The following is a 26,957-nucleotide window of genomic DNA, read 5'->3' as shown; positions in this document are numbered from 1 at the left end:
TACTCAGTTTGCTAGTTTTCACTGAGATTTTCAGAGAGCCAGGCTACATATCAGCTGCTCTGCTTCTGGGAACATCTCCTGGATGCTGCTGAACCATACAATGTGCACTGTGCTGGCTCGGAAGTGGGATTCTGGTATAGTTCTGGGCTCCCCCAAAAGCCCTCCTGCTCAGAAGTGTAGCCTGCTCTCAGTGCCTCCGCAAAGACCAGCACCCACACGAAGCTGTCCTGGTAAACAGCCATGCATCCGCTATAATAACACAGCAGCCCGACAGATGTGTTGCCTCGGCACTGTCATGGGACTGAGCAGCTTCACAGGACTCTGCCCTGACAAAGCCACATGTCAGGAAAGTCATCAGCCAACTTCACAGGGGTAAAAGAGTGAAAAGAGCTAAACCTAAGAAAACTCTGACTCCCTCTGGCAACTTGGTGGCCGCAGCAGACACACTGACCACTTGACTTTCTGCACAGCTGAGTGCCCTCAGTCCTGCATCCTGCAGGTAGCCAGGAGCTCTCGCTTCTGCATGCTACAATTCCCCTTGCTGCAAGCAGGATATCTGAACAAATTGTGGTCTCCAACCCTTCCCAGAGATGGAGGTACAGCCTAGGCTTGGTGTACAGCTCTTCCCGGAGCTGGAGGTACAGCCTAGGCTCGGTCTACAACCCTTCCCGGAACTGGAGGTACAGTCCCGGGCTTGGTCTACAGCCCTCCCTGGAGCAGGAGGTAATTCCCGGGCTCTTCATCCTCCAGGTTCCTGCTTCTCCTCCCGTAAGCTCTCTCTTCCTGACAGAAAACCTGATCACAATTTGCATCTCTGCTCAGGAAATGGAGGGTGGAGTGTGGCTGGTGTTCCATGTATGAGCAATGTGACCAGGAAGCAAACCCAAGTGAGATGGGGTCTGGCCAGGGAGCTTGTGATCAGAGGAACAACTCTCACCTCCTACAACTCCAGCCTTGCTTTGTTCAACCTGTTTGTTTTCGCTCTTGTTTTTGTTTCTTGAGACAGGTCTTATTTAAACCCAGACTGGCCTCCAAGTCCCATAGTTTATGTTGTCCTGGGTATCAAAACTAGTGCCTAATGCATGCTTGGCAAACACTCTACCAAACGAGCTGTATCCCAAACCCATATCTGTGCTTTACTGAGCATAAATTAAGACTTTTAAAAAAACAAATAATTTTTGAAATGGGAAGTGGAGCCACACACCTTTTAATCCCTACACTCACAAGGCAGAGGAGGCAGATCTCTATGAGTTCAAAGCCAACTTGGTCTACTTAGCAAGCTCCAAAACAGCCAAGGTAACACAGTGTCAAAAATCAATTTTCACATCTCTTTTGGAACAGGAAGAGGCATTCAATGCTTTAAAGTGGGGCTTAGACTTATACAGTATTGAAATCATCAGAACGTGTATTGAGTAGAAGTCGGAATCCATGGGAGACCTGAGTTCCAGATATAGAGAGAGAACAAAACACATAAAAAGAGGCAGAGAAAAATAAAGAGGAAAAGCAATCAAGAAGTGAAATGTCATGTATCTCCATGCGATGGAGACTCCATCAAGTACAAGCTAAATTGGTATAATATTCTATTAAGGAACAAAGAGCTGCCAGTCCCCTAAGCTACCCCACCAGCTGCAAAGTGCGGAGATTCTCTTTGGGTGGATAAAACATAGTCTAAGGAGACTTTCAGGCCCAGGCTTCAAGGAAGCCACATCCAAGGTTTCTCCAGGGTTGACACCCACTAGAAACCTTGGCTGGTCATGGGCTGGGAGGCCTGCAGACTGCATTTCCCATAAGCTCCCAAGTGAGGCCCAGGAAGTCCTGAGGGATGCCACCTACATAGACAGGATGTGAGGGCCTCAGCTTAGAGCAGTGGTTCTCAACCTGTGGACTGAGACCCATTGGGTGGAAGGGTCAAACGACCTTTCCACAGGGGTCTCCTAAGATCATCGGAAAACACAGATATTTACACTATGATTCATAACAGTAGCAAATATCACAGTTATGAAGTAGCAACAAAAATAATTTCTTGACTGGGGGGGGGGGGGGTCACCATAACATGAGGAACCGTATTAAAGCGTTAGGAAGGTTGAAAATGCTTAAACAGCCCTGGGGAGAGCGGCTCCACCTGAGACAGAAGGGTGAATTCATTCAGAAGCTATCGCCATAAACTACATGTCAGACACAGAGACTCCCACCTGGACTTCACCACGCCCCAGTGAGACAGGTCCATTATCATCTCCACTTCATAGACCCTGCAGCAGAGGCAGATGGGTGAGGCTGTAGCATGTGGACCAAGCTGCCTAACTTACTGTTCGATTTCCTATTGTGTAGTCTAAAATAACAGCACGTTTCTCCTGATGTTGGGGCTTGACTGGCAGATCTGAAAACATCCGATCAGGGGAAATGGAAAGGAAAGCTTCTCCAAGCTCTGAACTCCTGCACAGGGTGTGTGTGACTGTGATGAGCAGGAAGTTGTGCCCGGTGGGCTAGGCTGAGTCCTAACTCCTACAGCAACTTCGGATCCATGCTACAGGTGTCTGTAAGGAGCCTCAGCAGCTAATCTGACGGCATGATCTTTGAAGCTCACTTGCTAACTGGAATAATCCTCCCAGCACCTGGCACTGGGGTCTGAAATGAAGCTCAAAGCTGAAGTTCTGGAACCCCCAGGGTGCCTTGATCAGATGCCACAGGCCATGCCGCTTGTGAAAGGCTAAGAGGCTAAGAACTGAATCCAGTATCTCAGGATGCAGGGGCCACAACACAGCACTGTACCTTGTGTTGGCAGATGCTGGAAGATTGCGTACACAAGCTGACCTTCCTTTTCCTGCCTGAAGACTAGCCTGGCCAGAAAGGAAAACAACCGCCTTGGTCTCTCTGAGGTTTCACCAACTAAGCCGGCCTACCACAGCACGATGGCTGAGATGCCACCACCCCTGGACAGACGATGTCGCCAGCTATCGTCCCTCTCTTGAGTCCACTTAACTTCCAATAGGAATGGCGTATGAACTACTATCTATTTTCCAGGTCACTCGTTCTGCCTAGAAATTATTGCCCCTCAAATATGTCCTCATTTCCCTCTCCCTGGGAAAAAAGGGCGCGTGCCAGGTGTGGTGGCAGACACCTTTAATCCCAGCACTCAGGAGGCAGAGAGACTCGCGGATCTCTGTGAGTTCAAGGCCAGCCTGGTCTACAGAGTGAATTCCAGGACAGGCTCCAAAGCTACAGAGAAACCCTGTCTTGAAAAACCAAAAAAGAAAAAAGAAAAAGGGCACATGATCATCTGAGGGGTTATTGGGCGCTGTGTCCTGTGAGGTCCTGGTGGGAAAACAAACAGGCGTGCCTTGTCACTCACTTGTCAATCTATTCTTAAACATTTCAAGGGCGAAGAGAATGCTTTCTCCTCATTCCCGTTGAGCCCCAAGAACAGTAGTCCTGCTAGGGATTATACTGCTCAGAAGGATAAAACCCACGGTAAGCAACTTCCAAGGCTTACCAAGCATCAAAGCATGCCAACAGGCTGAGAACCTGCTAATGGCTTCATGATTCATTCCAGGCTCCCCACCTACCTTTCCCTGATGGGGAAAGAACTGATGGGCAATAGACTCAGCTATTGTCTGGCCAAAGACTTTTCATCACAACACAACTTCCCTCACCGTGTTAATGCCTCAGGAATATGAACTTGAAATTACATTCCCAGCCGAAAGGATCTCATCACCCAGTGACCCAGCCCTGGCGGGGAAATGTTAGTGTTTCTAGACTGCAGTCAGACCTGTACGCCCAGCATTTACCAGCTCAGGAAGGTCTTCTGTGTCCCAGATATGAAGCCAAACGAGAGGAGGGAACGAAACAGGGCTGCCATCTATGAGACAATACTACAGACCCCAGTTCCTTCATTCTCTTGGATACCATTCTTCTCCAGAAGGTGTGGGGCTGTAGCAAACAGGTGCGCACAGACACGATAAGAACATGCCTCTCGCTACTGCACTTTCTCTCTCTTACCTAGAAATGCTGCCGCAGCATGGGATCCTTTCACAAGCACCTGCTGTGGACATGTCCACAGGGGAGTCCTTCCCATGTCACTCTTTGCTTCTCTTAGGATTGGTCTTGGTTGCTTAGCTACAAAAATTTAATTATGTCCTCCACTGTTAGTGACTTTAATTTAAAGCAGGAAAATATATAGGTACTGGTAAGTGAAAGAAAAGGTTCTGCTGTTTGGACATTACATGTCCCACAAAGGCCAATGGAGTGAAGCCCTAGTCTCTAGCTTGGCACTCCTGGGAGGTGGTAGAGCCTGGTGCAGTGGCTCTCAATCTTCCTAATGTTGTGACCTTTTAACACAGTTCCTCATGTTGTGGTGGCCCCCAATCATAAAATTATTTTCACTACTACTTCGTAACTATAATTTTGCTGCTCTTATGAATCATAATATAAATATCTGTATTTTCTGATAGTCTTATGTGACCCCTGTAAAAGGGTTGTTTGACCCCCACCCCAAAAGGGGTTACAACATACAGGTTGAGAACTACTGGGTTAGTGGGTCATAGGGAATGTGTCTCTGAAGGAGTATATGACCCTGGTCTTTCCTCTTCCTCTTTTTTTCCCAGTCTGGACACCAGAACATTAACAAGCTTCCTCTTCCACATGCGGACATGCGGTCCTGCAACAGGCTCCAGGCAGTCATGGGCTGAGCCCTCCAGGACTGGAAGCCACAGTCAGTGTTTGCTCTCTAAAGGTGCTTGTCTCGGGCATTTTGTCACAGCCGTGGAAGGCCAAGTGTCACAGTTTTGCTTCTCAAAACAAAATTTACAAATAAATAAAACTGACAAACCCCTAACCAAACGCAATGGGAAAAAGAAGACATAAAAATGAATTTCAGAAATAAAACCGGTGGCATAACTGTAGGCTTAGAAGCCATAAAATGGATAAAAGTAATATCACCAAAACTTTACCTGTAAAAAATGTAATACCTTGAAATAATGAACCCATTCCTGAGCAACCATAAGCAATCCAAACTGAAACAAGAGGAAAACAGACAGAAATTCTACCACTAAAGAAACTGGATTTGTGATGTAAGGTTCCTAAAAAAGATTTCTCCAGTCTCAATTAATTCTGCTTTGATCTATCATGTAGATCTGCTTTGTGACTCCAGAGAGCAAGAAGACGGAGCACCCACGGGGAACTGGCGAGGCGGGGAAGCCACCCCACATACGGAAGCTCGTTCTGTTCTCTCAGTCCAGGCGAGGGTCGGACACTCCAGCCCAAGTTTTCCGAGCAAAGGGGAGCTCCAAGGCCTTTGGGGCCTGCCTGTAAACAGGACTAAGTAGTCCAAGGCTTACTCAGGTTGTATGATGAGCTTCAAACGAGCCTGCCCTTCTTAAAATGACCTTGTCTCCAAAAGCCAGTGAGAGAGGGAATATGGGAGGAAGGAAGGAAGGGAGGGGGAAAGGGAGAGAGAGAGGGAGGGAGGGAGGGAAGGAGGGAGGGAGGGAAGAAGGGGGACTGGGAAAAGGGAAGCTTCGCAAGGTCTGCGACTAGCCTCAATTCTGCTTTTGATAGCAAAGTTACCCTAGAGTTTTGAAGCACACTTAGAAAACCCCAGTCCAAGTTGAAACATTCCAAACAAGCTGAAACACCCCAAAATGTAAACTTAAGTTCAGCAGGCTCTATCTGAAGTTGTGAGGTCTCACTTAACTCCTTCCAGGCTGGAGGCTGAGAACATAGCAGCCAGATTTGCAGCAGAAAGCCAGGGTTCTGCATAGGTTTGCCCAGCCTTTGCTGATTGTAGTGGCTGAGGAGGAACCAGGCCCGAGGCAGCACAGACCTTCCCATAAAAATGTATACAACCGCCAGGTACCCTTCAGCCAAACCCAGCAGGTACAGCATCAGACACACTTCTGTGGGAGAGGGCTCATGCGGCTGGCAGTTACTGTGGGGAGATTTTCTTCAGTCACCTCCAGATAAACCACAGCCTATCACTCAACTTTGCAAAGCTACAGAAAGGAAGGGGTCCATGTGGACACACAGAAGCTAATGCCAGCAACTGCTTCAGCAGAGAGCCAGTATCCAGGGTCCCCTGCTCAAGGTCCAGCGAGAAGAGTTAAAGAGCTGCTGCTAAGCTTATAGGGTAAAAGGAAGCATGCTCCTGGGCTCCACCCTACGCTCTCTGCATGCCTTCCACCTCCCTGTCCCTGGGTAGAGCCCAGAGCCCCACAGACTGGAGACACTGCAGCTTGGCCCTAACAGTCTTCAGACCCTTGCACTGGAGCACAGATTTTCTCTAGAACCACAGGAACAGCAAGACTTTGGGTTCTAACCACACTTCCCTAACCTTCCCGTGTCTAGACAGAAGGAGCTTGCAGGGCAGTAAACTTAGCATCCCCTCCAGTGTGCTTTCCTCCAGCAATTACAAGGAGATGCACCAATGCTGCTCAGATCTTCCAGCCTACAATCAGTTCCGCTGTGTGGTCAAGCACAGATGATTTTTGTGCACGTCTTCAGCCTAAAGTCCTACACAGGTCTCTACGTTCTTTCTGAGTTGGTTCACAACTTTCAGAGTAAAGTGAGCAAGACTTAATTCAGAGTAAAGAATTACTCTGAATTTAAAAACAAAATTAAAAATTCACCAGGCAGTGGTGGCACACACCTTTAATCCTAGCACTCGGGAGGCAGAGGCAGACGGATCTCTGAGTTCGAGATCAACCTGATCTAAACAGCTAGTTCCTAGATACCCGGGCCACACTGAGAAACCCTGTACTGAAAAGCCAAAAACCAAGACAAACAAACGAACAAAAACCCTAAAAACCTAACAGATAGAGAGCCCAAATTGCTAGAGCACCACTTCTCACCACGCCATACTCCAGACTGCTGTTCTATCTTAAATAGACCTCGAAGAAGGTATTTTAAACGCAGGATTCCTTTCAAATATCCTGACATTGATTGATTTCTGAAACATTCTCAAGGAGTGTGAGAGCCCAGCACGTACACTGCAGGTGTGGAGTGGGAGGCAGATTTCAACGCTGAGTCACGGCACAGTGTGCACCTCGTGCATGGGCAGTGGGGTCACAAGGTGACTCTAACAGGGGCGTCACACATGGCATGCACACCTGTTGAAGCCCGGAGGAAATGCTGGAAGGAAATACAACACCCACAAAAGATGAGGTACAGCTGGCTTCCTGGTTCCCGTCCTGTGCGCTCTACAAGGAGCTGTGGTGTTCCACCCAGTAGGGACGGTCCAGCCAAGCCCTCTCCCCTCGCCTGAGAACCAGGCAGTCCTTTATACACTTCACTATGACCTGCATGGATGCGGCTGCTATATGTCTGACCCATGAAGCAGACAAGCCTATTACTAACAAGTTTAGTATTCATCATGGTTTTCCTCAGTTCTTGAAATAAGCTAGCTTCTTTAAGGGACTACAAATTTACTTTGTACAAAAAGAATACTTTCTCATCCTGAAACATTTTGACACCAAGAGGTAAAAACTGGTCTGCGGGAAAACACAACATGTCACACACAGGTAGTTTTGTACAAAGGGCAGGAGAGGTTTGCAATTGTGTCTGCTATCAAATAGTGACTTAGAGAGAGGGATCTCTCAAACAGACAGTGAACTGCTATGTTGTGTTCTGTTTCCAAGTGGAAGGCCCTGGGTCTCCAGAAGAGAGCAAGGAGCCACGAGTGTCCTCTAACTATGACAGACTTGGAAAGTGACTCCTTCCCAACTCAACCATGGAGGCTAGAGAGGAAGGAGGGGAAGAAGACAAGGAGAGGGAGAAAGAGTGAGAGGGAAGAATGGAAGAGAGGACACAAGGAAGGAGGAGAAAGATGGGATGGAGGCCAGGAGGAACCGGAAAGGAAGGAGGGACCCAGGGCACAAACCTCCACCAGTCTCCAGGCCTCGCCGATGACCGCGTACTGCAGGCGGTTCAGGACGAAGCCGTCGACCTCCTTCAGGACTCGCACAGGGGACTGCCCAATCTTCCTCATCAAGGCATAGGTTCTGTCCATTGTGGCTGGAGCCGTCTCTGGGTGGGGAACTAGCTCAACCAGCGGGACATAATATGGTGGATTGACCTTAGGAGAGGGAGAGAAGAGTAAGAGAATCAAGGCCATGGCTGACAATGGGTGTTGCTCTGGCCCACCCCAGCTCACCTATATTAGGTGGTAGGTGGGGTGGGGACAACTTTGGAAAGGTCCCTGGCTTCCACATCCAAAGAGAAGACTTGAGAAAGGAACGCATGCATAGGGGCACGTGCACACCGGGCCGGGGGGGGGGGGGGGGGGAGGGGGGGGGGGGGGGGGGGGGGGGGTGGGGGGAGGGGGGGGGGGGGGGGGGGGGGGGGGGGTGGGGGTGGGGGGGGGGGGGGGGGGGGGAGTAAATGTGCACAGAACTGTAGGGGTTTGTTTTTGAAAAGAATACACAAGGTGCACCTTGACATCCCATATACAATTGTGGAGAACCCCCAGAGAACCCCAAGACTTCCAGCCTCCCCAGGACAAGGTTTCTATACTAGTAATTGACATGGCTTTCCCTATCCCCACTGTCTGGAACCACTTTCCCATCCTAGACTCGGGTGTGATGATTCATGTGTGCAACCCCAAAGCCTGGGAGGCAGAGGACAGGTAGACACTAGCTTCAACCAGCCTGGGCTACACAGTAACCCCTGTCTCAAATACTCCTTAGACAGAACCTCCCAACGCTTGGTTCTTCCCTGGTCCCTCCTTGTGCACCTCACCCACTCTGGCGAGCTAATGTCTGGGAATCACAGAAAACCCAGCACCTTGGCAGCCTCACGCCTCAGGGTGCTAGAGACAGGAAGGCCCCACCAATGGGAGGGACCCAGTGGAGATGCTGGTGTGGTCCTCAGCTCTGGTTTTCTCGGTTCATACTTGGTTCCTTGGCTATTCCCCATAAAAATGAACAAACATCCCCCCAAAAAAAACACAGCCTAGCAGTGCCTAACAAGTCTGTACTGTGACAATCTGGTCCATATTTAAGGGGGTAAACCTCCTTCAGAAATGGAAGGTTTTCAAGATGGATAGTCAGGAAAAGACAAAAGTATTCATGTATTTAATGCCTCTGAGCCACCCCCTTAGAATGGTTAAAGTGGTCAATTTTATGGTGTGGCTACCACAATTAAAAGTAAAGAAATTAAAAACAGTATTCTGATCTCCCCACCTCCAGCTCCAAATTCTGGCATGATCCCTGCCCCAGCTGTGCAGCTGAGGAAGCATCGTGGTGCATGTCTTTAATCCCAGCGCCTAGCAGTCATGAGGCAGATGTAGCTGGGCTTCTGTGATGTCGAGGCCAACCTGGTCTACACGGAGAGTTCCAGGCCAGCCAAGGCTATATAGTGAGACCCAGTCTCAAGAAAAAAAAAGTGATATATCTGACATTGGACCCTTCCGACTCCTGAGATGGAACCTGGTCGCTCTCCTCTCCCTCCAGGAGGCTCCGGGTAGGTTGGTCTCACAACTCTAGCACTTGGCCTCTGACAATGAAATCAATCCCTCTTTGGAGTCAGAGATGAGCAGCGATAGTGCTTTGGACCATACAGTGGACAGAGGAAAGGGCAAAATGTCACACAACAGAGGAAGCTGATGTCCAAAAGTCTGCCCGGGATGGTATTCTTCTCATGGGTCTAACCAAGGCAGGGTAATCCCTGGTAATACCCACGGATGTCTCCTGGGGAATGGGGCCATGGTCTCAGACACTGCAGGACCGTCATCACCCACAGGCTACAGAGGTCGCTCCTCTCAAGCTTCCTGAGAAGTGAGCTGGAAACCCGCATCTAAACATGCTCCGTACCCAGCCCTCCTCCCCCGGACACCAGATTGCCTAGAAGCAGGTGTGCGCATCACCACAGGGTTCCCTCAACCAAGGCTGTAAACCGATAGGACTGACTTGATGTCTAACCAGAGCAAAAGGACAGGGAGCTGGCCTTTCATTCTCCCAAGAAGCTGAGGCAGGAGGGTCTCGAGCTTCAGAACGACTTGGACTACATGGCAAGACACCGTGGAAATAAGAGGGTCGGGGGTGGAGCACGGTGGTTCAGCCCTTACTTAACACACAGGAGGAAGCGTGATACACTGGCAGCAGACACTTTATTAAGAAAGCAGGCCTTTATCCAATTCCAGGAAGAGGCACCCTGCAGCTGACCAGGAACCTGGGTCCAGCCCAGAGTCTGTGGCCTCCTTCTAGGCAACCTGACCTATACAACTGAGCACGGAGAGGCCAGACACCCTGATCCCACAAAATATCAGGAAGGAAGACGAAGGGAAAGTTTTTTAAAGTGAAGCCAAAATAAGTACGATGCTCTGCAGTGTTGATGGCGGCCTACACTGTACGGTGGGGACATGGAGAGCGCCTCGGTGCCCCCACGCCAGTCTCCCTAAAGCCATCTCCACACACAGCAACTCTGGCTTCCTTCCTACAAAAGGAAAGTTGACATAAAACCCATCTGAGGACAAGAATGGCATAGCAGGGAAGGTGGGTGCATGAACACCCCTTCCTTTCTCGAGGCTCAGGCAGCGGATCTTAAATGGCCTCTGAAGGGGCAGTCCAGGAAGCCCCTCACTGCTGACAGCACACACCCACTGCTCAGTACCTTCCACTCACCCGGGAACAGAGATTCTGCCCTGACCCTGCAGAAACCATGCCCGAGAGAACAAGGGGCTGTCCTAACTTGCCGGCTGGAGCTTCCCAGTGTGGAGGTGGAGGCCACAGTCTATTGCAATGGTAAATATCCACTGTGCCAAGGCCCTGCGGGGGCATGACCAGGCCTCCTCCTTGACATCTGATTTCCTGTCCAGGCAAAGATCCCAGAAGACTATAGGGCTGAGGACGTGAGCTCAGCCACTCTGGTCAGGACTGTGGGATTAGGAGAAAATGTAGATTCTCAAAGACTAAGGATGACTCTTGAATATTTAGGACAGTCCATATGACTTGAGATGGCCCACAGTAGTATGAAAGACTCCAGAGACAGTTAACTTTAGTGATCGGATTTGCTTTAGTTAACAATATTTTGGGCTAAAACAGCACCTCATAAAAATAATAAAAGATTGTGTGTGTGTACACACACACATGTACACTCTTCTTGTGTCCTACCAAGACTAAGACCTACGGCCTTCTGCAAGCTGAGCAAGGCTCTGCACAAACAGATCAATTTGTAGTGGCTTTTCATCTTGTTTGTGTTGTTGTTGGTTTTTTTTTTTGAGAACTCTGTAGCCCCCTGCCTCAGCATCTAGTCCTGGGATTATAGAAGAGAACCATCGTACCGTATTTTAGAGAGGTTTGAACTTATGCTTTAGTTTATGTACTTGTCTATTATTCTTTATTTTCGTCTTTTAATTTTATTTTTATAATTACACCATTTCTCCCTTCCCTTTCCTCCCTCCAACCTCCCCCCCACACTTTCAAGTTTGTAACCTCTTTTTCTTTGTTGTTTTACATATATCCCTAAGTACAACGTCCTCAGTCCATATAATGTCATTCGTATGTATATTATGACTTCAGTGTTGACCAGCTGGTATTGGCGAACCAATCAGGGGCCACTGCCTTGGGGAAGACCATGTCTCCCTCTCTCAGCATTCCATAGCTGCCTGCATCTCTTTGTCTACCGTTGAGGCCCCATGAGCTCTCCCCTTTCATGTTAGTATTTCGTTTAGAGGTGTCGTCCTTGTTCAGGTCATGCTTAGTCCCTTGGGAAGCTGAGGATAGGGAACCTGAACTGACCCTATCCTATAGCAATACTGACGAATATCTTTCATATCACCATAGAACCTTCATCTGGTGATGGATAAAGATAGAGACAGAGACCCACACTGGAGCACTGGACTGAGCTCCCAAGGTCCCAATGAGAAGCAGATGGAGGGAGAACACGAGCAAGGATGTCAGGACCACGGGGGGTGCACCCACCCACTGAGACAGTGGGGCTGATCTATTGGGAGCTCACCAAAGCCAGCTGGACTGTGACTGAAACAGCATGGGATAAAACCGGACTCTCTGATCATGGCGAACAATGAGGACTGATGAGAAGCCAAGGTCAATGGCAAGGGGTTTTGATCCTACTTCATGTTCTGGCTTGATGGGAGCCTATCCAGTTTGGATGTTCACCTTCCTAGACATGGACGGAGGGGGGAGGACCTTGGACTTTCCACAGGGCAGGGAACCATGACTGCTCTTTGGATAGGAGAGGGAGGGGGAGAGGAGTGGGGGGAGGGGGAGAAGAGAGGGGGGAGGGGGAGAAGAGTGGGGGAGGGGGAGGGAAATGGGAGGCTGGGAGGAGGCGGAAACTTTTTTTTTTTCTTATTCTCAATTAAAAAAAATCTAAATTTCAGAGCTTCTCAGACTTGAAGATTTTTTGGATTAAGGATGTTCATTTGGTAAAGGCTATGTAAACATTCCAAAGTTCAAACTCTGAAATACTCTTAGTCCCAAGCATGTTGGTTAAGGGATGCTGCTATGGTTTAGATAGGAGATGCTCTGTGGAGCTGCATAGATGGATGGCTCAGCATTTAAGAGCATTCTGCTCTTCCAGAGGACCAGGTCCTATTCCCAGGGGCCACATAGCAGCTCATAGCTGTCTGTAACTCCAGTTCTGGAGGATCTGATGTCCTCTTCTGGCCTCTGCCTACACCAGACATATATGTGCACAGACATACAAGCAGGCAAGTCACCCAGACACATAAACTAAAAATAAATAAATCTTTATTTTTTTAAAAAAAAAAAAGCTCCCCCACACACATACACACACTAGCTCATGTGTCTGAACACTTGGTTCCCAGCTGCTGGTGCTGTTCTGGAAGGTTCTGGAACCTTTAGTTTTCCTCACTGGAGAAAGTGAGAAATGGTCACTCTGCAATGGGCCTTGAGGCTGACAGCTGACCCCACCCCCAGCCTGTTCTTAGCTTCTCTCCCCATACTTTCTCTGTCAGGATGCCCCTCACACTAAGAGCTAAAATAAACACCTCTCTCTTCGCCTACTTCCTGTCAGATATTTGGCCACATCAATAAGAAAAGCAACTAACACAGGTACCTCGTCTGTATTCTCTAATCTCCAACCCCCCCCACCGTGTGTGTGTGTGTGTGTGTGTGTGTGTGTGTGTGTGTGTGCTCTCCCAGAGATGCCATCATGGTCCCACCCCACATACTCTCCCTGGCTCCTGCCCTACGGCCTTTGCTTGTGCAATACCTCAGCTTCCAGCACAGTTCCCATTAACCCAGCCAGGCTGGCCCTGCTCCTCTGTATAGCTTTTGGCTGGTGATGACACCATATGCCATCCTATTTATCACAGCTGGAGCTACAGTGGCCTTCCCACCCAAACGGGCTGTCCTGGTTCTGCACAGCTGTACTGAGTTCAGAGTCAGGACTCCAACATCACTCACCGTGTGATCTTTAAACCCCTGTGCTTGTTCCCTGCCTTCACAAAGACATGGTAACCTCAGAAAGACTCACTGAGCCCTCCCGCACCTGCTAATTGGAGCCTGTGGCCCAGCTGACCAAATAAGGCGTTCCTGGTGAAGAAATGTGCTTACTCAATTACAGTGGATGGGGAAAGGGGGAGCAGCAGAGACGGGGGGGCGGGGGGAACACTTCAACTCAGAATTCTGTCAGTGATACCCGGAATCTACATTTTAACAGATCTGATTCTACTGTGAATGACACAAGGCCGGTGACACGCCTATAAACTCCCGCATGACGTGGACATTTTAAAACCTTGTGTGCATGTGTGTGAGGGGGTGTATGTATGTGAGTATGAGTGCACACTTGTGCTAGCCACAGTCTGAGGTGAGCTGACAACCCCTGGCATCAGACCTGGCCTTCTACCTCGTTTGAAACAAGGTCTCTGTTGCTTGCAGCTGCACACACAGGGCTAGCTGGCCCTCTCTCTTGTCTCTGCCTCCCATCTCCCTGTAGCAGTTCTGGGGTTACAGATGCACACACTACTATTCTCAGTTTACACGGGTTCTCGGGTTTCAACCCCGGGCCCTCATGCTCATACAGCACACACTTTATCCACTCAGCCAGCCCCCAACCCACGTGGACATTTTCAATGCAGCTCTTTTACTTTGATAATGGGGCTGCTCACCTAGCCGTTAGCCTTCTACCACACGGGTGCCCTGAGGGTTAATGCATTAAATACTGCCTGTTTTATGCCGTGCACAGATAAAAGTCCAAGGCATTTTGGATCATATTCCTTTTTTTTAAAATGATGACATTGTACAATCCTAAATGTATGCAAAACGATGGAACTGAATTTGTGGTATGTGGATTACACCTCAATAAAGCAGTTCAAGATACCTGCAGATCCATTGCAATCTATTGCCCCTAAAAATAGAAGGAGATACAATCACGTCCCCAGGCGGACCACACTCCCGAGGGTTGGAGTGTACCCTGGTGCTTGACTAGCGAGTGAGAGGACCTGAGTCTGAGCCCAGCACCACAAAGGGGGAACAAGCCAACAACTACTCACAGGATGAGCCACAATGCACTGCTTCACGTGGGCCAGGCCCGCAAACAGCTTGGAAGGCATCAGACAGGAGCTGGAGCTGCTTAAGATGACTCTGTCGTCCACGAGGCGATCCAGCTGGGCAAAAATCTTCTTCTTCAGCTCCAGGTTCTCTGGAGCACATTCCTGGAAGGGACACATTGGGAGGACGACTTAGGATCATGACAACAGTCAGGCTGTGTTTGCTTTATCCCTAAAGTGAACAAATCTGGAAATGATGCATCGAGGGACCCATAATCCTAGCATAGGGCACCTTGAAAACAGTTGAGGCAGGAAGTTTTACTGGTTTTCTTCCCCAACCCCCACTCTGCAAAAGGCTATGAAACAGAGTTCTGCCTTTCCCAGAAGCAGGTCACAAGACTCTGCAGGAGGTGCCCTGCACACACAGAGAAGAGGAAAGGGGCACCTTGGCTTGGAAGACAGGGAAACAGACAGGACGAACCCACCCAGAAGGCCCTTGCTCACTCCTTAGGTCAGAATCCCTCTGTCCACTCTTCATCTTACCAGCTGGAAAACCACATGGGGTTTCTTGGATCCTCACTTCCGACTAGTGTGGTGCCACATAAAACTTTATTAAGTAAATGTGCATGTTCTTATTGGTCTCTGTTTTGCTAGTGGAACCGCAGCCATGGACCTTGCCAGAGGTGAGAAAAGATCATCCAGCTGCAGAACTCGCTCCACGACTGGTTTTAGACAGGTCTGAACATTCTCACCCTAAGAGGCCTGGGCTGGGGTCAGTTCCATGGGGAAGGTATTTGCCCAGCATCTGGAAGCAACTCTGCCTCCATTTCCCAGAACTAGGGTGCAGGGAACCTGCCAACTGAGAATTCTCACGATGCAAAAGTCCGTCCGGGAGAAGAATCCTACAGCAGCACTCACAGGGGCCCTCCGGCGAACCACTATAACGCGAGTGCTTTCATCCCATCTGCCCCACCATCACATCCACATCTTCAAGGGAAAATCTCATCCTACAATGAACAAACGCACTGCACCTGTAGCTCCCAGAGGCACTCCGAGACCCATTCCTAATTGGGAGTCCTCTGGAAACAGTCCTTTGTTTTTAACAATTGCAAAGCACTCAATGGGGTGGGCACCCGGATAGAAAAGATAGCGGAGTGAATTTGGATTAATTACTGCTGATAACAAGCACTCTGAAATTCTAATTACAGGGCTGGGTGGGACTGAGATGGCAATCGCAAACAGCCCAGGCTGGCCACAGGTGGGGGGTGTTGCTGGGAACTTGGAGTTGAGGTGGACACCCTGCTCTGGATGGAAGCACCGCACCTATGGGGATCACACTGAGGGTCACTCTTAGCAAAGTGGGTTCCTGCTCACCTGGGAGGCAGAGACCTTCCGCTATGACCTTTGTGACATTCACTTTCTTCTCACAATGGCTCGAAAGCCAAGGAGTAGGATCAATGAGGTGCTCCTTAACTACAAAATCTCAACCCCCACCCTGGACCTTGTACAGGTGGGACTGAGGTACCCACATTTTTCACAAGCATCCTGGTGATTCCTTAAGCTCAGAATTACCAACCATAAGTTCAGAGCCACAGTGCATTGTCACTACTTAAAGAGAACGGGTACACCCCACACTTGGCATCCTACTGATGCCAGGATCCCCCATCTCCTAGCTCAGTGGTTCTCAGCCTTCCTATTGCTGTGACCCTTTAATACAGTTCCTTGTGTGCTAACCCCCAACCATAACATTATTTCGTTGCTACTTTGTGAATGTAATTTTGCTACTGTTATGAATCATAATGTAAATACCTAATATGCAGGATATCTGATATGCCACCCTCGGTGGAGTCATGACCCATAGGTTGAGAACCACTGTCCTAGTGACTCACACCAATCAACACAATCACACTGGCACTTTGGCCACTCCAGTGACTCTAACACCCAGCCAATTTCCCTGGAACATTACATTTATGCAACAGTTAAGGTAATGTAAAGAAACTCAAGAGCTCAACTGTAGAAACTTAGTGTCAAAGTGACATCAGAATCACTCCTCACAGATAAAAACTGTCAGCCAGCCTAGAATCCCAGCATCCCATCAGGGGAGAGGAGGTCAGCCAGCCTAGAATCCCAGCATCCCATCGGGAAGAGGAGGTCAGCCAGCCTAGAATCCCAGCATCCCATCCGGGGAGAGGAGGTCAGCCAGCCTAGAATCCCAGCATCCCATCCGGGGAGAGGAGGTCAGCCAGCCTAGAATCCCAGCATCCGGGAGTGGAGGCAAGAGGATCAAGAAGGTCAAAGCCACCTTCTGCTGCACCAATGGCTTGAGACAGGACGAGGCTACACTGTGTCTCAAAAGAATATATAACAAATAAATAATAAATAAATACAGCAGGGGCTGGAGAGATGGCTCAGAGGTTAACAGCATTTCTTGATCCTGCAGAGAACCTGGGTTCAGTTCCCAGCACCACATGATATACAGACACACACGCAGGCAAAGTGCCCGTACACATAAAATAAAATTTTAAAAAATGTTAATTTTATTCAAATGGGAAGGGGTCCACACTGTGTTTGTTTATACCTTTTAAACAAATAATCAGGCCACATGCAATTTTATTACAGGAAAAACCATATAAGCATCTCATCTCATACACAGAAGCAAAGAATGGAGTCATTTAAGAACTGTAAAGCCCATTGTGTTCGGTCCGCTTATCAAAACGGGAAAGGAGCTACAGTAGCTGGCTGTTCCTACTGAGTCACTCCTGGATCAGTTAAGTCTGCGAGGTGGGTTCAGTTTAAATGGAGCCTTGTAGTCCAGCCAGAGGTGAAGACCGAGGCAGGGCTTGTGTGAGCTGGGGAAGAATGGGCTCATTGTGCGCCACCCTGCAGATTCTCCTCTGCAATTCTATGCCTTTCTCCCGATCGTTTGATCATGACAGAGGCAAGAAAATCTGAACCACAGGAAACCCAAGCCTCCTGCAATTATGTAAGGGTTTCCAGTGGCCTGTTGGCTTGACATTTGGTTGCTCTTGCTGTGGTAACCAAGTTGTATGAGTTGGAGGGAGCCTCGGGCCTCAGGCTTCGGTCCATGTCACGCTGGGCTCAATTTCCTGTCATTCACTAAGGTAGCCCAGGTCTATAAAAGAGAGTGGGCCATCTTAGTCAGGATCTCAGACCCCCACAGGCTGTGATCCTTGCCCTGAAGGGCTGCAAAGATGGGGCAAACAGCTATGGCAGAGAAATGTAGATCCGCACCGGCTCTCTGGTCCGCACCGGCTCTCTGGTCCGCACCTCTCTGCTTCTCCAGTCAGCCCGCTGTGGGTGTACTTCTATAAAAAGCTACTATGTGTGAAGTATTTGCACTGACTGGCCTCACTGCTTGCCTCTAACTAATTAAACTCTGACCACATGTCCCTACAGAGCTGATTTACTATGTTTGTTTGGGTTTATTTGTCTGGAGGGAGTGGGGCTGCCACATCCAACAAAAAAATAGGCTCATACACAACCGACGCCATAGGCATGACTAGATTTAGGCAACAAAATCAAATGGTGAACCCTTGGGAAGTAAATTGTGACAGAACTTCCCAGTCCACAATTCTTAACGGCTGTCAAAATCAGTTTCCTCCTATATTTGTTTGAGACAGGGTCCCTTAGCCCAGGCTAGCCATTCAATACGTAACCAAGGCTGACTCAGAACTCCTGACCTCTTTGCTTCTACCTCTCTGGGATCCCAGGCATAAGCCACCATGCCAGCTTTACTCATGTTAGGGATCAAACCTGGGGCCTGGCAACTGAGCCACATCTCTCACCAGCTTCCAAGTCCAGGCAGAAGCCCCAGCTAACAGGTGAGGCTAAACTTCAATACTGCCTTCTCCTCCACTCCCCAACTAAAGAAACTGAATGATGGGTGTAACGTTTCCACTTACAATTGTTTAAAAAGTAAATCACAGACAAATGTCAGTGTCTCATATATAGGAAAAGTTATCTGGGTTGTTGAGGACGTGTCAGGACTGCACTCTGGAGAATCTGCACAGTTCCAGCAGACTGGCTCACTGGACAATCCCAGAGAGAACAAGGCACTAGGTGAGTACCTGCTTGTCAAGTCCCGCCACTGGCCACAGGACACACATTCCCACAGATGTCCGCCATGAAGGGCGAAGATGAAACTTTGCTGAGGTTTTCTTTTAATGGCCTCTACCCTGCCCTGCCCCACCCAGTCACCCCACACAATTGAAAAGGCATTCCATGACTCATGTAAAATATCTGAATGAAAATGTCAGTGGGCTTTCCAAGAAAGCCCAGAAGTCTGCAGTACTTAGGGATTTTGCACACAACATGGTTCCAGGAGCTGCTTTTAACGTGGGGGAAGAAGACTCAGGAAGGTCAGGCAGAGAAACTGACAGAGCCCAGGGGACAGTCACTACAGGGCTGGAGGTGAGAGCGGAATGGAGAATGCGTGGCAGCTAGATGTTAGCAATTAATCTGCTTCCGGCTGTCGAATGACCACCCCTTTCTCTTCAGTGCCTTCCCCAAGAGCACAGTCTTTAAAAACTATCCGTTAGCAGGCGACTGTCCACATTCCTGAAGAGGACGACAGGAGAAGCAAGAGAGGGAAGAGACATGAAGGGGACAAGAGTTTCCCTGCTTCAGAAGTTTCTGTGTTCAGAGGAAAGGACGTTCCTTTCCAACCTCCAACATCTCTGCCAAACAAATGGGGCTCCTTTCCCCCTAAAAATCCAATTAAAGTTTTGGTTTTTGTTTTGTTTAAGTATATTACATGTGCTCACTCTGCTAGACTAGAGGTCTCCACAATGATCCCAAACAAATTATACCCAGAGATCTTCCCAAGGCAAATAGGGGGGCACAGTGTACTGGGCAGTCTGGGGGAGCAGTGGGGTACAGCATACTGGGCAGTGTGGGGAGCAGTGGGGTACCACGTACTGGGCAGTTGTGGGGATCAGTGGGGTACAGCATACTGGGCAGTTGTGGGGATCAGTGGGGTACAGCATACTGGGCAGTGTGGGGAGCAGTGGGGTACAGCATACTGGGCAGTCGTGGGGAGCAGGGGGGTACAGCATACTGGGCAGTCGAGGGGAGCAGCGAGGTACAGCCTACTGGGCAGTCGTGGGGAGCAGGGGGGTACAGCATACTGGGCAGTCGTGGGGAGCAGGGGGGTACAGCATACTGGGCAGTCGTGGGGAGCAGGGGGGTACAGCATACTGGGCAGTCGTGGGGAGCAGGGGGGTACAGCATACTGGGCAGTCGTGGGGAGCAGGGGGGTACAGCATACTGGGCAGTCGTGGGGAGCAGGGGGGTACAGCATACTGGGCAGTCGTGGGGAGCAGGGGGGTACAGCATACTGGGCAGTCGTGGGGAGCAGGGGGGTACAGCATACTGGGCAGTCGTGGGGAGCAGAGGGCACAGTGTACTGAGGGACCAGTTCCTGGAGCTTAGGTGTTCTGCTTATAGAGATTAGTGCTGTCTGCTTTAAAAGGCAGTGCTGCCTCAGGTGATGTCCCAGAACCTCAGAGGCAAAGGTGGCACAGCGCTGTCCCTCCAAACATCTATTCCCATCCTCATTCCTGGGATATTTTTGTACCTTTCATGGGATCATTTATTTACAATTTGGATGCTTGACATGAAAAAAAGAATGCAATAAAAACAGTTCACTTACATCTCTATTTATGCTATTGGTTTACGGAATTTCTAGTATTTCTCAGGAGGAAGAGGAGACATTGGTCTGAGTGCCATGGGCTAAGCCACTGTGCCACTGGAGCTCCAAGAGAAGTGACATTCTTAAATACTCGTTATTGAGACTTTTGTTTTTGTAAGGTGTTTTTTTGTTTGGGGTGGTAGTGTGTGTGTGTGTGTGTGTGTGTGTTCAGACAGGGTCTCTTGTGGCTCAGGCTAGCCTTGGCCTTACCATGTAATTAAAGATGACCAGTAACTCCTAATCCTCTTGTCCCCACCTCCCACCTCCCAAATGTTAGGATTGCATATATGAACACCTGGCTACAAGTTGGTTTTAAAAAAAAACCTGCCCAACCACAGTAAAGCAGGATCTTATTCGGTAGCCCAGGCTACTTCAGAACTCAGTCTGTAGCCCTGATAAAGCCCATCTCTGCCTCAGAAGGCTGGGACTGAAGGCTGTGCCACCACACCCAGCTGCTACAGTTTGAAGAAGGCACTTAGCAATTTCCATTAAGTTAAAAAAAAATCCATTTTAAAGCCACAGCATTTGCTTTATTTAGTGCTGACAATCAGAAGGCTTGCTTGCTTCTCTTCCTGATTCCTTTATCATCCGTTCGAGCTGTCATCCTCACCTATGGTACTGAAGAGAGCGCACGCCCCACACCTCATATGTCCGGGGTGGCCTCGCTGTGTGGCTAATGATAATCTTAAATTCCAGTCTCACTGCCTCCATCTCCCAGCTGCTGAGGTCCCAGGCATGCACCGCCATGCCCGGCATTGGCGGCACTTGGCCTTCTGCAGTCTAGGCAAGCACTCTACCATCCCCAGTCCGTTTGTGTTGTGCTGTTTTCTTTGGGACAGGATCTAGCTGAATAGCCATGGCTGGCCTGGAATTGGCTATGAAGACCAAAGCAGACTTAAAGTTTTAGAGATCCTCTTGCCCCTGCCTCCCACATGCTGAGATTATATGTACACCGCATCCCTCACTACCTTTGTAAAGAGAGTCCTAGTTTTGTCTGTTACATATTGAATACTTCAATCTTTAAAAAAAATTTTGTTTTCTTTTTGAAAAAATTGAAACCACACTGATTTTTTAATGGCCTTATTTGGTGGTTTTGGTGGGTCAAGATTTCTCCTACAAGCCAGGCATCATGGCAAACACCCAACTGTCAGCACTCAAGAGCTAGAGGCAAATGCATCCGGAGTTTGATGCCATCATGGGCTATACGAGACTTGTTTTAAAACATAACAAAATAAGATTTAAAATATCTAATACAGAAAAAAATATCTAATACAAATAGAGTCACTTTAACCCTCAATTTCTAATATAATGCTAGTCTGTGTCAACATGAATAGTCAAACATGAGTGGCTGGCAATACAATATTCTTTCCTAGGCTCCAAAAGAAACCAACCAAGTATTCATATGGTGTGTGCATGTAGGGCAGAGAGAAGTCATTGGACCAGGGTCCTACACCAAAGCCATGACGTTTCCTTGAAAATAGCAAGAAGGTAGGGTAGGGACCCCATGCTGATGGCCTGCCTCACAAGGCCACACAAAATGAGTCTAGTGCACAACTGCGCGTGATGTTAAGACATGTGTATTGGTTTTCTCCCGTGGTAGCTGATCCACAACTCCTTCCCCAAGGCCGCCCCCATCCTGCCTTTAGCTGGCCATAAAGAAATCCTCTGACCTCTCCTGACAGATAGTAAGTTATACTCCTCATTCCAGTAGAGTCTTGTCCATGCCCTAGAGGAAAGAATGCTGTGTGGAGCAGCCGAGCAGCCTGCTGAGGCCCTGGAGTCTGACTGGTACCCACCCATGCTGCTGCTGTGAGATTGGACCCTTTCGTCCAACCATATTTTAATACCGTTGTCCTTGCTTCAATCACACTTTCTCAGGGAAATCTCCCCAACACTCAAAGGACAGGGTTCAGGGTTCAGATGACCGTCTGCACTGCTAAACAGGTGGGAGGGAGACTGTGGAGGGTGCAAGCCCGGGGAGGCTTCTGGAAGCTTTGGCCTCCTCTCTACCAACCACAGCCTTTGTGATATGCTTTACAATAAACTATATGGAACGAATCAATCCAACACAGTCACCGGACTGTGGGAAGCCTGAGTAACAGGAGGAAATGCAGCAGGAAGTGAGACACGGTCCCACACCTGTAAATCACAACACTAAAAGGCAGAGGCAGGAGGATCCCACCTTGGCTACATAGTTCCAGGAACAACACCCACCTTGTCTCAAAAGCAAACAAACAGAAGTGTAAAGCCAGGAACTTCTGGAAAAAGTGCAGGGATGGGGGAGCAGCCTTAGGGGATGGTCCACCATCCCAAGACTGTCAGACCCAGGCGGGTAGACAGATCTCTGCAGCCCCCAGCCAGTATCTACCACGGTGGAATGCAGCCCGCTGGCTTTGCAGGAAGTCACTTCTGAAGTCTGTGTTGACTGCCTGTGAGAACACAGGGATAGTATCACCTTGGGACTGACACACACCTCTATGGAACCACAGTCCTGATGTTTTATCTCCCATCAAGAAAGCCGACAGAGGAGTGGAAAGGGAGATGCTTAATCTAAGTGCGTAGGAGGGATTGTCTATTAGTTTATTGCCATGACCTTTGGCCTATAGTAGAATGCTGTTGTAATCCCAACACTTGGGAGGCAGAGGAAGATTGACCTCTGTGACTTCAAGGTGTGGTAGCACATGCCTTTAATCCCAGTGTCTAGAAGGCAGAGACAAACAGATCTCTGTGAATTCAAGGTGTAGTAGCACACACCTTTAATCCCAATGCCTGTGAGGCAGAGACAGGCAGATCTCTGAGAGTTCAAGGACAGCCTGGTCTACAGGGTTATTCCAGGACAAAGATACAGAGACTATAAAATAAAAGTAAAAATAAACGAAATAGAGGTTAAAATAAAGCGTACAAAGATGGAAAATACACTGAGAATCTTGATACTTTATGCTATTATGCTCTCTTTGAATTGTTTGAATGCTGAGGAAGGAGAAACAGCTGCCAAAAGATATTTGTTTATAAATGCTGCTGAACTAATCCAACATAGATATTTTGAAAATGCTTTGAAATTTGGATCTAATGACATGATGCTTTGGAGAGGAGTTTCTTATTTTGTTTTCACAGAGGATGAGACCTTGTTCATTTCTTCTATTCCGATATGGTATGATGGACCACGCCCTCCTGAAGGGTTACTGTGAACTCCTTCAGAAAATTGCTTCATTCAACTGCCAACTGAGATGAAACTAGCACACAGGTTATACCATGAAAGACCTAATTAACAACGCCCCCATTCAGCAGGAAGCAGTTTGGAGAGAAAAAACTGTGCCCATGTTCCCAAAATATTGTTTATAAATGTTCTTTTACATTTAAAGGGGGATATGATATAGATATAAATAATTTGCATTGGTATGGATTTTAATGTCAATTTTGTTATATGTATTTCTGATCTTGATTAAGGTATTGTGATTGTGTAGTTCATTTAAAATTGTAATGTATAATTAGGATATATAGGTTGTTGATCAATAATAATCAAGCTTGTAGTCATGTTAGTTAGATTTTCTAGATATATAGAGATATATTTCAGTTAGATAGGCATTCTTCATCTTTCAAAGGCTACAGAATATGGCATTTAAATGTTTTAATAATTTAGGACTTTTCATGACAATGAGACACTCTGCTCCTGGCATCACCAAAATACTTCAAGAGGAAGATGGGCATCGAAGAGGATCCTTATGGAGTTTGATAGCCATTGTATTCTTCTGGAGTCTTTGATGGAGTTGAAGAATAGATAGATAGTTATAGTTATAGTTTTCCTTAGTTATGATAAAGATAAAAAATATATAAATATTGTAATTTTTACTTGACAACTGTTTTGTTATATGTAATTTTGCTCCATTAAAGTTAAAGCCTTCTTTTTTTGTTTAAACAGAAAAAGGGGAAGTGATGTGGGAGTGTCATATATCAATCTGTTGATTTCATTGGTTAAGCAATAAAGAAACTCCTTGGCCCTGATAGGTTAAAACATAGGTGGGAGGAGTAAACAGAACAGGATGCTGGGAGGAAGAGGAAGTGAGCTCAGACTCGACAGCTCTGCTCTCTGGAGCAGAGGCCCTGCTTTGCTCTCCTGGGCATACGCGATGAAGCCCCAACCCAGGATGGACGTAGGCTAGAATCTTCCCAGTAAGCACACCTAGTGGTGCTTACACACATTATTAGAAATGGGCTAGTCCAGGTGCGAGAGTTAGCCGAGAAGAGGCTAGATATAACGGGCAAGCAGTGTTTAAAAGAATACAGTGTCCGTGTAATTATTTCGGGGCATAAGCTAGCAGGCGGCCGGGGTGCTGGGGATGCAGCCCCGCCGCTCCGATTGCAACAGAATGCAACTCTCACCAGGGTTCCCCACAGGTTCCAAGATAGCTATGAAGAAAAGAAAACATATTGTGACCCCGAAAACAAGGGTAGATAGATAGTTCGTGGGGGGAGGGGGACACTCCCATGTGGAAATAAACCTTTCTCCCATCAATTTGTGAGAACTTCTGATTCTAAAACTATGAGGTACTAGAAAACCTAGTCCTTCTTCAACTACTGGACAATTCTATACAAAACAAACCATCCTTTTAATTGAAGTGCTTCACTGATAGAAAGCTAAGAAAATCATCTTTAAAAAAAAAAAAAAAAGCAAAAGCATTGGAGCAGATGCTGGAGCCACAGGGTCAAGAGTCCATTTCAGTGTCTGGATGGGAGCTGGTTCAAATACCTTCCTGAAAGGCTGAAAAGGTGAGACACGTTTGAAAACCATAGCCCAAACATTAAGACTCAGGTCAGTGAGAGACACTGTCTTAAAAGAACAAGATGGCAGGCTCCTGAGGAACAAAACCCAGGGTTCTTCCCTAGCTCCATACGTGTACTCAGACATATGAACACGGCTACATAGGTGCACCTGTACATACACACACATGGACACATTCAACACAAAATATAAATATAAATGAATGAATGAATAGATTATGTCTTGCATGCAGGAAGACACAAAATGGTAAGAGTCTGGGGGTACAGTCAAAGAGTAGAACACTTGGCTAGCCTAACAGAGGCTCTGAGCTCAACTTCTGACACCAAAAACAAAATCAAACAAAAACATTAGCAGACCAGCTGGGTATGGTGGGCATGCCTTCAATCACAGAACTTAGGTAGCTGAAGCAGGGGGGTCATGAGTTCAAGGTTCCCATCTCAGGAAACCAACCCCCCTCCAAATTAATATTATGTGTATGCGCGTGTACGAGATACATGTGTGTGAAGTGTATTTTGTGGGTGTGTGTGTGTAAGCGGTTAGGTGTTTGATGTGTGTGCCTGTGTGCACACAGAAGCCAGGGGAGGTGTCTAATGCCGGGGGGGGGGGGGGGGGGCTCTTGCTGAACCTGAAGCTTGAGATTTCTCTCCTAAGCTGCATCCAACACACCCCAGCAACCCTTCTAACTACCTCCCGACCTCCCCCCACCCCGCCCCATCACTGCTGGAATTACAGGTGTGCACAGGCTCTCAGGCTTGCACAGCACGAGATCCTAACTGCTGATCCACCTCCCCAGTCCCTCTCCTCATTCCTCCTTGTAGCCGGTTCTGTGAGTTAGCGGAGCAGGGACATTCAATGTCCAGTGCGCTGACAAAGGGCCTGAACTAAGTCTGGGCAGACAATCAGTGAACATTGTCACTGATTAAAGAAAACCCGTGGGACTTGTTGATCTTACGCCATGCCTTCGGCTTGAGGACTTCAGTCATCTAGTGTGCTCTAACACGCTGTCTAAAGGGGCTGCAAGAAGAAACATGAGCCCTATTCCTGCCTTCACTATCCAATCCTGGACCCACATGTTTAAAGCATGCTCCTGTCACCGTGGCTTGAGGGTCTGGGCTTTTAGCCTGTCTGACTTCTGACTTAGGGTGATTCTGCTCAGGGTCTGAGTACAAAGGCCTCTCTCCCCTGGGAAGAGTGTGTTTGGGATTGTGGTAGTGGCCACAGATAAACTGGGTGTATCTGTGGGACTTTAGGAAGGTGGATGTCTGAGAGAGGACAACCTCAGCTTTAACGTGTGTTTTCAAAGCACCCTGGTTAAGGGAATGGACTCCGGGGGGGGGGGGGGGCAGATCTTTGCCAGGACAGCAAGAAGATGCAGGGAGCTTGCCAAGAAACAGTTCTAGGAGATAGCAGACACAGAGGCAACTGACTTAAAACAGGGCAGGCAACACTTCTGGTGACTGAAGAAAGCAAAACCACACTGTGGTGCCAATCCAAACTGCCACTTAGCTGCTGGCCTGTTGTCATGACAACAGACACATATGATGCCGTGCTCTTGGTAAAGTGAGAAGACAAACAGCATCCCCAACTAAGCAGAATTCCTGGGGGAAAACAGCACACACTGCCAACAATTCTCACTCACCACCAGGGGGCCGGCACGATACACACAGTAGATACACCACAGCAAACACCAAAAGCTGGATCTACAGTCACTGCACAAACGTGCACATGCACACATATATACACAACTTAAAAATAAAATCTTTAAAATAAATAAAAAGGAAAAAAAACTAAAATAAAATCTTTAAAACCAAAAAACTAGCTAGGTAGTGGTGCCCCCACCCCCACCTTTAATCCCAGCACTTGGGAGGCAGAAGCAAGAGGATCCCTGTGAGTCGAGGTCAGCCTGGTCTACAAGAGCTAGTTCCAGGACAGGCTCCAAAGCTACAGAGAAAGTCTGTCTCAAAAAAAAAAAAAAAAAAAAAAAAAAAAAAAAAAAAAAAAAA

At 48.1% G+C, this 26,957-nt stretch overlaps 1 protein-coding gene across 1 annotated transcript in view; it reads right to left on the bottom strand.

Moving 5' to 3' along the window:
- The window catches only part of Cryl1 (crystallin lambda 1), a 97,538-nt gene that overhangs the window by 15,154 nt on the left and 55,427 nt on the right, over positions 1-26,957 (bottom strand). Inside the window, exons 4-5 of the mRNA XM_050152290.1 lie at positions 14,468-14,629; positions 7,871-8,065 (exon numbers count right to left, since the gene is read on the bottom strand). Of these exons, the coding sequence (XP_050008247.1) occupies positions 7,871-8,065; positions 14,468-14,629 (357 nt within the window). The remainder of the gene's footprint in view (positions 1-7,870; positions 8,066-14,467; positions 14,630-26,957) is intronic.

This window comes from Alexandromys fortis, unplaced genomic scaffold (assembly GCF_014885135.2).
Source record: "Alexandromys fortis isolate MF-2015 unplaced genomic scaffold, M_Fortis_MF-2015_v1.1 scaffold_75, whole genome shotgun sequence".
Lineage (NCBI taxonomy): Eukaryota > Metazoa > Chordata > Mammalia > Rodentia > Cricetidae > Alexandromys > Alexandromys fortis.
This window is presented reverse-complemented; position numbering and strand designations above follow the sequence as displayed.